We start from the raw sequence: 13,613 nt of genomic DNA on the forward strand, positions 1-13,613 counted from the left end.
GGACGAGTCTCCCCGGTGGCTGGCCATGCAGGAGCGCTACGACGAGGCCATTACTATCCTCGAGAAGGTTTCGCGCCTCAACAAGACCGAGACGCCGGACCGCCCTGCACTCCTCAAGGCCCTCATTAGCATGAAGGTAGAGCTATTATAAGTGTTTGTGTGTATTCACCTCGGATCTGCTGCAGTCTCTGTCGAGACAGCCAGACACCACCCTACGGCAGCGAGCTCAGAGCTCATTATTTGCCGATCTCTGGGTAGGTCTGAGACCACTCACACACCACACACCGGGACAGCAAGGTCACAACTCCTTGACTAACGTCCCGTACCTACTCACTGCTAGGTGAACAGGGGTTACACGTGAAAGGAGACATACCCAACTTATCTCCGCCCGGCCGGGGAATCGAACCCCGGTTCTCTGGCTTGTGAGGCCAGTGCTTTACCAATCCGCCACCGAGCCGTTGTGTGTGTGTGTGTGTGTGTGTGTGTGTGTGTGTGTGTGTGTGTGTGTGTGTGTGTGTGTGTGTGTGTGTGTGTGTGTGTGTAAGAGAGAGAGAAAGAGAGAAAAAGAGAAAGAGAGGGGAAGAGAATGGAGAACTTGTCCAAGTCATGCTCACCATGGAAAATAAATCTAGACGGATCCAATTTTGAACATGCCCCTATTTTTGTACTGCTTCCTAGGTCCCGCCTCCCCGACCACTCCAAAACCCACTTTAATCCTTATTCTCCCTGTGATCAATTGACAGAAACTGACGCCGCGACCTGCAGCTGATGAGGAGAACCAGAAGAGTTCTGATGGCGGGAGGAGTTCGTCCTTCGTGGCAAAATGGAAACCCTTCTTCGGATCGTCGGCCATGACTCGCATCACCGTCCTGGTTCCTCTGGTCTGGTTCCTTCAGGGCTTCTGTTACATCGGAATCCCGCTCAACGCCAACAATTTCGTCGGGTGGGTAGTGGTATGTAGTCTAGAAGCTGTCCAGCTGCTCAGCTCAATGAAAGCGTCTGTCGCTAACTTGTAAACAATTCATAGGTTGCAAGACCCCTCCTCACCTTTGGGAAATACCTGTATCAATTGTCATTATAGGCCCTTGTCTCTTCGTTAACAAAAACGCTGGCTTAAGAACATAAGAATGGAAGAGACTGCAAGAGACCATAAGGCCTGCACTAGGCAATTCCATGCCACTTACCACATGTCATCCCAGTCTATAAAGTTACCTCGTCTTCTCTTAAAACAACCAGTTGGTTCAGCGTTAACTACGTGGTTACTAAACCTATTCCATTCGCTAACCACTCCGTTGGTAAGCCAGTTCTTGCCTATTTCAGTCTTAAACCTAAATTTGTCCGATTTAAATCCATTACCACGACTCCTACCCTGCTGTCTAAATCGAATGACCTTTCTCGCATCACCCTTGTTGAAGCCCTTGGTCCATTTGAATACCTCTATTACATACCCCGTACTCTTCGTCTTTCCAGAGAGTGTAAGTTAAGTAATGGCTATTATCTTTTACCATTGTCGCTGCAGGTCCTCCTTCCTGTACATGGTCATAGCTTCCGTGGGCGAGCTCCCTAGTCCCATCATCGCACCACCCATGGCTCAGCGTTTCGGTCGTGTCAACAGCCTCATCTTCTTAATGGTCTCCTGCAGTATCTGCAGCCTACTCAGACTCGCTGTCCCAGAGGGTAAGTCATTACCATTGTCAGTAACGTGATGATAATGATGATGGGTCTCACGTTACAAACTCCCTCCCCCCCCCCTCTCGGGAGGCCAGGACGGTGCCCCTTACAGAAGACTTTGTGGAATTGAGTGAACCATGATTCTAGATGAACTCGCCCCGAACAGGGTTCGAACCGTCATCATCTCGACCTCCGCCACAAGTAGCGACGCTCTAACGCGCTCGGTCAGCGAGCAATTCTATCATGAACTAAGGAGCGGGCCGGCTTGAACGCGATCTTAGGCTCTTTACACACGTAACGACTTTTTGCCGTACGCCGTTCACGATACGACGTCGTGCTCTCAAATAACCATGTTTGTCTATGGACACTTTCACACGTGGCTGTGGTCATGACGCGTCCATGGACACCCGTGGTTATTTGAGAGCACGACGTCGTGCCGTGGACGGTGGACGGCGCACGGCGAAAAGTCGATACGTATGAAACGAGCCTTACTTCTCTGAGAGACTGTGTAGGTACAGGCCTCTGGTGCCTTTGGTTATATGGAAGAATTGTCATGGGACTGAGAGAGAGAGAGAGAGAGAGAGAGAGAGAGAGAGAGAGAGAGAGAGAGAGAGAGAGAGAGAGAGAGAGAGAGAGAGACAGAGAGAGAGAGACAGACAGACAGACAGACAGACAGACACAGAGAGAGACAGACAGACAGAGAGAAAAAAGAGAGTTTATTCGTGAATATGTATGGTCGGTAAAGAGCTGTCGATAATATTTATATTTATTTTGTAAATATTTGTGAAAATTATAAGTTTTCTTTCATTGCAGAGATGGTATGGCTGCATCTCGTCTTGGTCCTCCTAGGAATGATTTCAATTAGCAGTGCCTTCTTGGTAATCTATCGTTCTCAGTTTTGTTAATTAATAAGCCCTAACTTCATAGTTGTACGTTGTTTTATTCAAGTTTGTAGAGGATTTCCTACTGCTTGAGTGTGTGTGTGTGTGTAAGCTTACACACACACACACACACACACACACCTCTTCCATTTTTTCTTCTTCATTTTCATTTATTTATTTATTTATTTGTTTATTTATTTATTCATTTATTTATTTATTCATTTATTTCTGTGTTGAATTCGGCAATGTCGATAATTCATTCAAAACTTTCTTTCCCAAGTATGTTTTCATCAGCCATGAGGTCTGGTGATGTCACACGGGGCCAACTCCTTGGTTGTACGCCTCAAAGATTCAAGTATAAGACCTCATAGCACTGAGAGATATAATGAGAAAGGAAGATATTTTGAATACGTAAACGGATGAAACATAAACACTATCCGATTTGAATATAAATCAACTTTTTTTTTTTTTTTTTTTTTTTTTTATGTCCCTCCTCATTTGGATGCCAGGGGCTACCATCCCCACTTAGCACGCCACTGATGGAAGAAACCAGAAGAAGAGGCTTTGTCACTACTTAACATTTTGGTACCTTCGGAAATAGGAGCCCTCAGTAAACTTTCGGTTATTTTTTCCAAAGTACTTTCATCCATCACAGTACCATTCTCTGTGGTCTCAAATGTCGTACATACCTTTGATGCTATTTGTATGCCAAAGTGAATCTGTTTCCCCCCCAACTTTTACTCTTCAGGTGGCATGCGAACAACTAGATTTTTTAAATCATTTACGTTAACCCCTTCGAAACGATTGCACTACCATTCTGGGTATAGTTATAAAACATTACGTATATATACCGTAAACTTGAATTAGGGGTGCAACACACGAAGTCTATTCTATCCAAGTGCTTTGCCAGGTTTCAGAAATTATCGTACACGCAATGGGAGTAACACGTTTTCCACAGACCACATTTGCCTGTTCCTTCTTGAAGCAAAACAGAAATCTTTTCTTCAATTCGGTGACTCAGTTTCTATATCACCTTTTAATATTTACCAATAACAGTACATTACTATATTCTTTTATAATTTTACCATTTCCCACCCCTGCTTTGGGTTATCACCAATTGTGTCAACTGCAGTATTTTGGAAAGTTCAAAATGAAATTATTTAATCAAGTGATATACTTCATATTCTTCCGGACCCTTATGTAAGCAACACTATATTAGGTGATTTACATTTTCTCCTGAATGTTACCTGGTGATCATAATCAGCTGAGGGATTATGGTGTGGTGTGGTGTGGTGTGATTACGCGTGTGTACAAAGTACATGAAAATCGAGGTTACGTGGTATTTGGTATCATTAAGCTACAAGCAACTAATGCAAGCATCTTACTCCTTCTCACTCTCCTTAGGTCGTAGGCCTATGGAGAGTGGATAGGTCGTATGCCTAGGGAGAGTGAGGAGCAAACTGCTTGAGTTGGTTGCTTGTAACTTTCTTGATAATACCAAATACCACGTAACCTCGATTTTTATTTTCCACACGCGTAATCATGGTGACCCACACCATAAGATGTTGCATTTCTTCAAAGAATTAAGACAATTAGACTAACATTTCCCATGTACCCAGCCGGCCAGTATTTTTTACTTTCAGTAATGGCAGGTGATTTAATTTAGATCAAGGGAATTTCCCCTGCAATCAGATTCTATTAGATATCCCTGCGAAAGTCCTCAGTGGCAATACCCCCCTTTTATACTCTACTTATTTAATCTTCCTACAGACTCCCCCCCCCCCCCCCGCCCTCCACACGAACATCGAACAACGCGAATGGGTGGTCTGTCCTAGGTAGTCCATAGCCCAAAGTAGTTCCTCACACAAAAGTGAGATGCAACCGAAGCACCCACATTGTTTCATGACCATTCCTCTCCTTTTTGTTCCTATACACACCACGAGAACCACGTGGCATGGAACGCGCGTCATATCGTCCACAAGGGTAGACCTGACGCGACTTTGACAGTGCGACCCTGCTTAACCCAACCTAACCTAATCTAGTGCAATTGTGTAATTACGCACCACGGATGACTACCCACGCGGTAAATATATATATATATATATATATATATATATATATATATATATATATATATATATATATATATATATATATATATATATATATCACAACTAACACCACAGTCAGACGAAAGAAAAAGTTGCGTAAGCGGAACTATATATTTCGATTGCTACCTGCAATCCTCTTCAGTAGTACAAAGTGGCAGGGAGGAGGCTATAAATCTGCCCACGATGAATATTTCCAAGGGTCAATGGACCCCAGACATAATTTCAGGACTATTCATCACCAAAAATATTGTCAACAAGCTTCCTCCCCCTCTCCCTGACCCGACCTCGGGTCAGCCTCAGGTCAACTAGGGTTGGGGCAGTGATGTTCTTTATTTTCTCATGTTCCCTTTCTTTTGTAAGAGGTTGCTACTTAAGATAGCCTCCTCCCTACCACTTTGTACTACTGAAGAGGATTGCAGGTAGCAATCGAAATATATAGTTCCGCTTACGCAACTTTTTCTTTCGTCCGACTGTGGTGTTAGTTGTGATTTACAAATGTGTTACTACATTTCTCACCTGTGATATATATATATATATATATATATATATATATATATATGTATATATATGAATATATTATATATATATACATATATATATATATCAACTTCTGCCACATGTAAAATAAGTTCAGTTTTACCTTACAAATAAATGAGACAAACTCACAGTAGTATCGCTACACCCCAATTCACTTCTCGTCTGTTCCTCTTCTATCACATTGTCTAGGCTCCCGGAGTCCCAAATTTTTGTTCAGTTGAATAAAAGAGTAGGCGTTCTCGATGAGGTTGATGCAATTATGTCTCCGACCATTTTCCCCGTTTTTTTTTTTTTTTTTTTCTGATGTAGACGCAATCCTCGGGGTCCAAGTCTCCTGAAACACGATACATCATCATCATAACTTGGGGTCATACGCCAGCGCCAGTCCCCAAGGTCTCTCTGAGCAACCTCCCATGAAGTCACCCTTCCCACTCTAAACAACTATCGACAGGTTTGATCAACTTGTACCAACCATGAATTCTGTTGGCGTCCCCTTCGTCTCCTCCATCGAGGAGTCCTAATAAATATCACTCAAGACTTTATCTTTCCATCCCACAAAAACCGAACTCACGCGAGAGGATGGCTTGTCCTAGGTAGTCTATAGTCCAACAGTGCAGAATCCATCATGCCAGACACGCATTGACAGTGTCAAAAAACCTCCTTACTCTACTTCCTCCTCCATGACTTCTCATACTAAACCAACACCTCTAAAGATGTACATTTTCTTTTATACCTGCAGTGACGCTCCCGCGAAAGCGGGTGGTTTATCCTAAGTAGTCCATAATCCATGCAATTACATGAATGATTGGACACCAAGTGGACTGTTTCTTTTCCACAGATTGGCTTCTGCCAAGTGTCAGAGCTGTTCCCGACATGCATCAGAGGCCAAGGCATTTCGATCGGCTCCTTTGTAGGACATATCAGCTACGTCATAGCACCCTACATTACAGACATACTGGTAGGTGCCGTTAAATTTCCTTCAGTGGGTACGATGGTGGGAGGGAGTTGGGTGAAAAATATATTTTCCTACATATAGCTGGAAGTAACATCTTAGTAAAAGTGAACGCACACAGACTCAAGTACAATTCATATCTATTTATTAATTTATTTATTTTTTGTGCACGTCATGTATGTTAGCCACAGACTAGGTCACTAAACTAGACAAAAACATTAGTATGTGCAGAAATTCTTTGGTGTCTATTAAAACAACCAGGTCTGCCTCCACACTGTACATATTTTTTCAATTATTTAAAAAAATAAAAAATGATATATGAATATGTTTGTTGACTATTTGTTGTGTTTGTCAATATTTTGTGTACTTTCTATCTTGTGTAATGTGTATAGGTAATATATATGTTGGTTGTCTTTATTTTTTGTGTTCACTATATTGTATTGAAAAATTACGTGGCTCGCGTTTGTCATGTAGTTAATTTGCCCACTGTGGAAAAAGTTTGGTACCACTGATTTAAAATGTGGAGGGACGTAGTCTATTCATCTTTTCAAATCTTCATCCTAAATATCCTAATTTCACTAGACCCTATTCCATGCCACACAAGATATGAATGAGACTCACCAAAGGCACTGTGTCTTTCAAATTCTTGAGTCATAGATGGGTTACTACTTTCCAAGATTGTTCAATATCTACCCGCTGCTGTGCTAAACACTAATATATAGATGACAAGTACCAAACTGCGTTTAATAGTGCTGTTACTGTGCCAGTCACCAGGGTTGAATCCGATAAGACATCCCATAAACAACTAATCCCACCAGAGAGTTCAGAATGCCACAGTCCAATTCATCATGAGTGTGCAATGGAGCAACTTCAGAACCTCTAGTCTCATTACTCAACCTAACACACCCAGTAGTCTGGTGTACGCAGTCCAACACCCCGTAACTAATATTTTATTACTAGAAGGATATAGGAAAGTGTATCTATGCATCACTGCTTTCAACATCCCAGGTTGGAAAACACTGCTCTACACCTAACTGCCAATATCCATCCACTCAACTAACACAAACATAAACTATATTCGAGACATCTAAAAGACTGCACGACAAACCCAAACACTTCATCTGACACATTGCATCCAGGCCTTACTGCACAGACTACTTGTCTTCTGCCCCTCTCCCCCATGCAGTATAAATAAGAAATCATATATAACCAAATGAATATCGCCCATTATATTCAACCATTTCATACGGGAGGTGAAACATTCACTTCTCGTAGGAAACATACACATACTTCGCACGAAAAAAAAAACACGCTCACATGCACAAACTTATACACATTTTTTTTTACTGAAATTCACTTAATTTCTAACTTTATCTACCACTACATCACTTTAGTTTTCCATTAAAAAATTACAAAGAAAGGTTTTAGAATCCTTTAACTACTGTTTTATAGTTATAATCCCATACTTATGCCATGCATCTTGTACTACTAACCTTACCTTACCGGGGTGCCGTATGGACTTGACGTTGATCACCATGGAGCCTCATTCCTGTCTGCACATGGCTCTACTTAACAATATGGCATTTGTTATTCCTTCTCCTACAGATGTCCTTACTCCGTCTACATATTTTCTGCATGGTCTTCCTCTTGCCCTCATTCCTTCTATTTTTCCTGTTAGGCACGTATGTTCTGATTGTTGTTTTCTCACGAAGTGCCCTACAAAGTGTAACTGTCTTTTCGTGATGGTTGTTATTATTTCCCTCTGTGTTCCTATTTGCTGTTGTATTTCTTCTTTTGTTTTAAATTCTGTCCATGAAATTTTCAGCATCCTTCTCCAAATCCACATTTCTAACGCTTTTATCCTGTCCTGAATTTGTTTACTAATTGTCCAAGTTTCACATCTATATATTCGGAAACATTTTACCAACTCCGAACGTGTCTCTATTCATCAATACGGTTTTCATTAAGTGTTCTTTTGTGGGGCTAGTTATTATGTTAGAGGACTAAGGACTTTAAGGTGACCTACGTAGTACCACTAGACTTTGCAAAAAAAAATTGATAGCCTGGGACAACTCATAGAATTTCATCGTACTAGATACATCTGCAAGTACTGAGGATTCGTTCCTAATCAAATGTACCACCTTAAGATAACATAGCCACCAGTTATTGGCAACCTGTTGTGTTTGGAGGACAATATACAGCAACAAGGTTCTTAGAGAAATCAAGAAATAGTGATGGAAAGTGTTCCATCATTACAGATATCCTGGAGGCTATGTCACCTGGGCAAAGTAGAATATCATAGACTTAAGTGAAAATTAAATCAACTAACTTTTTCTTGTATAATAATTAATCTAAATGTCAAAATAATGTATATCTTAGATTGTAATAAATTCACACTGAAGAGGCACTATCACTATGTAGGGTAAATTCCACAAACGACTGGGATTTTGAAGTATTATAAGCAATATCTCTACCATAGGAAATCCACATTTTCTGTGGGAAACTTACTCAGTGTATTACAGACTAGCTTTTGTTGGAAATATGAACCTTCATGCTTCGTGTGGCTAATGTTTACATCTCCCTTTCGGCCCTTCTAGGCAGTCATGAGCCCGATCGTTCCCAACGCAATATTTGGCGTGTGTGGACTGGTTGCAGCTCTCTTAATATATTTCCTACCAGAGACCAACAACCTTCGACTGTGCGAGACTGTTGACGATGTAAAGAAGCGCTCTAAGGGTGATTGGTAAGGGGAGGCACTCCCGCCCTAAAAAAAAAAAAAAAAAAAAGTGATTGGGTGCCCCATTCCCCCTACCAGAATTACTTCGTCGACATATCTACGAGATGAAGAGCTTGATCCTTCTTGTTCATGCCTTTCCTTTGGTGGCCAGTGATTGGCAATATGTAAAACATCATTATGCTCGTTATTTCGCTTGATGGGCCATTACACTGCCATATTCTTATCAACCCAGTCTTGTTGAATTCAATAAACTGATGTGCATTTGTTGAAGAGTAGGTCATTGATATTGTCCACTGACATTCACTCTAGTTTTGTGCGCACCTATGTATCCTTTCCGTCTTCTGTTCCGTGAGCTACATATGATAGCCATTAATAATAGTGGAATAAGCAGTTTCTTCTACGATGAAACTGTGATGGTTATGTCAGTTCCTCTCATACAGCAGTGCAACTAGTCTGATCACTCACAATGGCAAGAGCATCAAGTATTTCCTCATCATTTAGATGTTTGGAGTTAATGACAAGTTCTCTTTCTGGCGCAAAAAAAAAAAAAAAAAAAAAAAAAATCGAATTAGGAACCAATTGGCCCCAAGAGGACCCCAGATGAGAGGGAGGGCGAGATGGTGGATGGGGTGGAATGGGTGGGAGTGGAATTGTGCCTTTTGACTTTGGCTACCCCCCTTGTAAGTGGGTAAAAGCCCATGGTATATGTATGTACAGTACGTAGGAACCGATTGGTTTGAGCTTTGCAAGATGTGCACCAAGGCTGTATGAAAAGCTTCCTGATGACAAACTAGTGACAGTAAAGCAATGTTTAAAAAGAAGCTAAAGATCCATCTGTTCACTGAATGCTATGACCTAAACGGAAATATTAGAACTCCAAATGATATGAAGCTACAATGTAGGGCCCTGCAGAGCACTGTGTCAGCAGTTGAGTGGAGTCTATGAATTGACACCTCAAGTAGCTAGTAAGAAAATACATGATGTGTTCACCTGCGACCTTACATGCCCGCATGACAAAACCAGTTATTTTGGACCCTGAACCTCAGTCTCGTCACTTAAAACCTCTTGCAAATAAACTTCTAAATTTTAAATGCAGAGTTTATCAGATGTCCTTCCAAACAGACCTGATTTCATGGGCATGAATTGTGTATTATTGCATATCAAACATCTGCACCACGTCCACGCACATTTAAAGACACAAACCTTAGGGTACTGGTTGGAAAACTCTCCGACCCTCTTATGCCTTTACTTTTTTTTAGGAATGTCCCCTTTGGGGCTACAGAGAGAAGGATGCCTAGTCCCATCCCCATCCCTTTTTTGTCGCCTTATACGACTTAAGTGGAAAGACTTGGTGGCAGTTTTTCATTTCCTCCACCAGTGTTCGGCGAAATGAGACAATGAAGATCCAGAGAAATGGTACACGACAGTAAAAGTGGGGGACAGCATAACAGAGGGACAGTCGCAGTATAATAAAGTATCATTTCTCTATGAATATAGATTTCCTCTACCACAGACAAAATGATGTGTGGCTCTGGTCCGTAGGGGCGCCCCATATAGACCCTAAAGTATCAGCTGCATGCTACTTAGCAGCTTTTAACCCCACAATAACATGCAGCTAATACCCCAGACAGGAACCCTAAGGTTTGGATCTTTTAATGTGCGTAGATGTGGTACGGATGAGAGTAAAAGAGAAGAAATAGGCAGTATGTTTGTGAGAAGGAGGATGGATGTGTTGGCATTCAGTGAAACGAAGTTGAAAGGGAGGGGCGAATTTGAGAGTGTAGTTGGGAGGATCTCGGGAGTGAAGAGAGGATGAGGGAGAGAAGGGATGGCTATACTAGTAAGTGAAGAGATAGGTGTGTGGTGGAGTGGAAGGCTTTTTCAAGGTTAATGTGGATGAAGGTGAAACTGGGGAGATGCGGGTTTTTGTAAGTGAATGTGGTCCTAGTAGTGAAAAGAGTGTAGAGGAATGGGAGACTTTTTGGATGCATTTAAATGAATGCATAGAGGATTTTGTGAGAAATGTGTATGTAGTGGTATTGGGAGACCTTAAGGCTAGGGTAAGAAATGAACCAATAGACAGTGGTTTGGAAGTGTAGAGTTCAAGGGAAAAATTGTAGTGGAGAGTTGATGGTGATGTGTCTAGAGAGTTGATCATAGCAAATAGTGTTTAGGAAGAAAGCCAAGCATAAATACACATGAGAGAGGGTGGTGGATGGAAGAGTGGTAGATAGAGCGTTAATGGACTATATAGTGGTAACCAGGAGTATAGTAGGGAGAGTTAAGGATGTACATGTTTTGGTGGAAGGTTAAGGATGTACATATTTTGCTGGAAGGTGAGTGCGGAGGATAGATGGAGAAAGAGGAAAGGGACAAAAGGTAGGGAGGTGCTTAAAGTCTACTGTTTAAATAAGAACGAAAGGGAGAAAGAATACAAGAAGCTGAGAGAGGAGTGGGAGTAAAAGATAAAATAGAACTAGGAGTGGAGGAATGGGGATGGTTCAAGGAGGGAGTCACAAGGTGTGCAAAGATGGTGTGTGGAACAAGGAGGACAGGGGGAATAGAAGGAAGGGTAGTGAGTGGTGGGATGAGGAAGCAAAGAAGGTTGTAGAAGAGAAGCAACCATCCACAGATTGGTTACAAAATAGGATGAGAGAATCATATGAGAGTTACAAAGAAAAGAGAAGTAAAGCATAAGATAAAGGAGGCAAAGAGGAGAGCAGATGTGAAATACAGTTAGAGTATGACAGAAAATTTTGAGTAATAAAAAAAAAAGTTTTTGAAAGAAATTAAGAGGAAGAGGAGGCGATCAAGTTGAGAAGAAAATGAAGATGGCAAGATGATAATGGAAGAGACGGCAGTAAGAGGAAGATGGGCAGAGTATTTTAGAGAGTTGTTAAATGTGAAGGAGGATAGGGAGGAAAAGGTAGTTGCAGTGGGAAGCGATAAGAAAATGACCGTGATGAGTGAGAAAAATGGAGAAATAAAGAAACATGAAGTGAAGGCAATTAAGATGAGAACAGGTAAGGCACCTTGGTTTAATGGGTGTCATGCATTATGTCTAAAAAAAAAAAAAGGAGGTACAGTGATGGTGGACTGGTTGGTGAGGTTATTTAATGTTTGTTTAAGAGAGGGAAGAGTGCTGGAGGAATGGAGGAGTCCCTGTATAGTTCCACTTTGCAAAGGAAAAGGCTACATGTGAGTAATAGTTTCAGAGGGATCAGTTTATTAAGTGTAGCTGGGAAGACTTATGGAAGGGTATTGATTGAGAGGATTAGGAGAGGAACAGAGGGAGTAAGTGGTGAGGAACAGTTTGGATTTAGGACAGGTAGGGGTTGTGTGGATCAGATTTTTGTGGTAAGACATTTGATAAATATTTAGGAAAAGATAAGGATGTTTTTTGGGCTTTTATAGATTTGGAAAAGGCTTACAGGATAGGAGGAAAGCTTTTAGCTGTCAAGAATTAAAAAAAAAAAAAAAATAGTAGAGCTTGTGTTAGAATCAGAAATGGAGAGAACGAGTGATTCGAGGTGAAGGTGGGAATTTACCAGGGTTGTGTTATGTCTCTGGCTGTTCAATTTATACATGGATAGGGTCATGTGAAAGGTAAATGTAAGGATAATAGGTAGGGGATTGGAGATGGTAAAAAAAAATGGAGAAAAGTGCAAGATGAGCCAGTTGTTTGCTGACGACACTGCTTGTAGGAGGATCATAGGAGGAATTAAGGAAGGTAATGAAAGAGTTTGGGAAGGTGTGCAAAAGAAGGAAGTTGAAGATAAATATGGTAAGAGGTGATGGGATGTACAAGGGGAGAAAGTGGCAGCAGAATGGAAGTGAATATTAAGGGAGACTGGAGGAAGTGGATAGTTTTAGATACTTGGGTGTATATGTGGTGGGAAAGGGAGGAGTGAAGGTGGAGGTAGAATGTAGATTGAGAGAAATAGACATTTGGAAATGGATACCAAGAGGATTTTGTACAAAGTGATTGTACCAACAACACTGTATGGGATAGGAACATGGAACATAAAGAGAGGAAGAGAGTTTGAATGTGTATGAGATGAGGTGCCTAAGTATGAAAGGTTACTAGGCTGGCTAGTGAGAAATGAGGAGGCAAGGAGGAGAATGGGAATGGAAAGGGAGTTGGGAGACAGGGTATTGGGATGGTTTAGACACACAGAAAGAACGAGTGTGGAAAGATTTGTAAAAGATGTGTGGAAGGCAGAGGTGGAAAGAGTGAACATGAGGGGGCAACCAAGGATGAGTTGGATGGATGGGGTAAAAGGGGCATTGGGAAAGGGGGATGTCTGTTAAGGAAGGACAGGAGAAGACAGAAGATAGGGAAGAATGGCTTATGGATGATGCTGTGATGCATGAGGGGGAGTGGGTGGGGGATGGGGGAGCACTTGAAAAATAAATTGATGCAGCCCAGCGACTTCTCCCCACCAATTTAATGAAGCAGCCTTGCTGTGTCTTGCAACACTGCTTCTGACCCAGGGCAGTGGGAGAGATGCAGGGATGACCTGTCATCCAGGAGGAGCCACGATAAGAGGAAGGGGTTGGATGGGAGTGGAGTATGTGGGGATGGAATAGGTGGGAGTGTATTTTATACCTTTGTTTTTCGGTTGCCTCCTTTGTAGGGCGGGGGGAGCCTTTGTTATATGTACCAATGTTTTGGATGTTCAGCTCTTCCTCCAAAAATTCAGGATCTAAAATCCTACAAGCTC

The 13,613-nt window shown here is 41.8% G+C and overlaps 1 protein-coding gene across 1 annotated transcript; it reads left to right on the forward strand.

The window, feature by feature from the left end:
- Positions 1–13,246, forward strand: LOC143024674 (organic cation transporter protein-like). Its single transcript, XM_076183665.1, has 6 exons — positions 1–136; positions 744–943; positions 1,520–1,677; positions 2,485–2,549; positions 6,039–6,158; positions 8,750–13,246. The coding sequence occupies exons 1-6, from the start codon at positions 26–28 to the stop codon at positions 8,897–8,899; spliced, it is 804 nt and encodes a 267-aa protein (XP_076039780.1). The 5' UTR covers positions 1–25; the 3' UTR covers positions 8,900–13,246.
- Positions 13,247–13,613: the final 367 nt, after the last annotated feature.

Source organism: Oratosquilla oratoria, chromosome 4 (assembly GCF_046742065.1).
Source record: "Oratosquilla oratoria isolate Oo_2021 chromosome 4, ASM4674206v1, whole genome shotgun sequence".
In the NCBI taxonomy this organism is placed as follows: Eukaryota; Metazoa; Arthropoda; class Malacostraca; order Stomatopoda; family Squillidae; genus Oratosquilla; species Oratosquilla oratoria.

Bases quoted from the DNA above. Each gene is read 5' to 3' on its own strand.
- LOC143024674 (XM_076183665.1), top strand. From the start codon at position 26: ATGCAGGAGCGCTACGACGAGGCCATTACTATCCTCGAGAAGGTTTCG. The intron at 1,678-2,484 runs GTAAGTCATTAC...CTTTCATTGCAG, and splicing joins CAGACTCGCTGTCCCAGAGG to AGATGGTATGGCTGCATCTC. The intron at 2,550-6,038 runs GTAATCTATCGT...TCTTTTCCACAG, and splicing joins CAATTAGCAGTGCCTTCTTG to ATTGGCTTCTGCCAAGTGTC.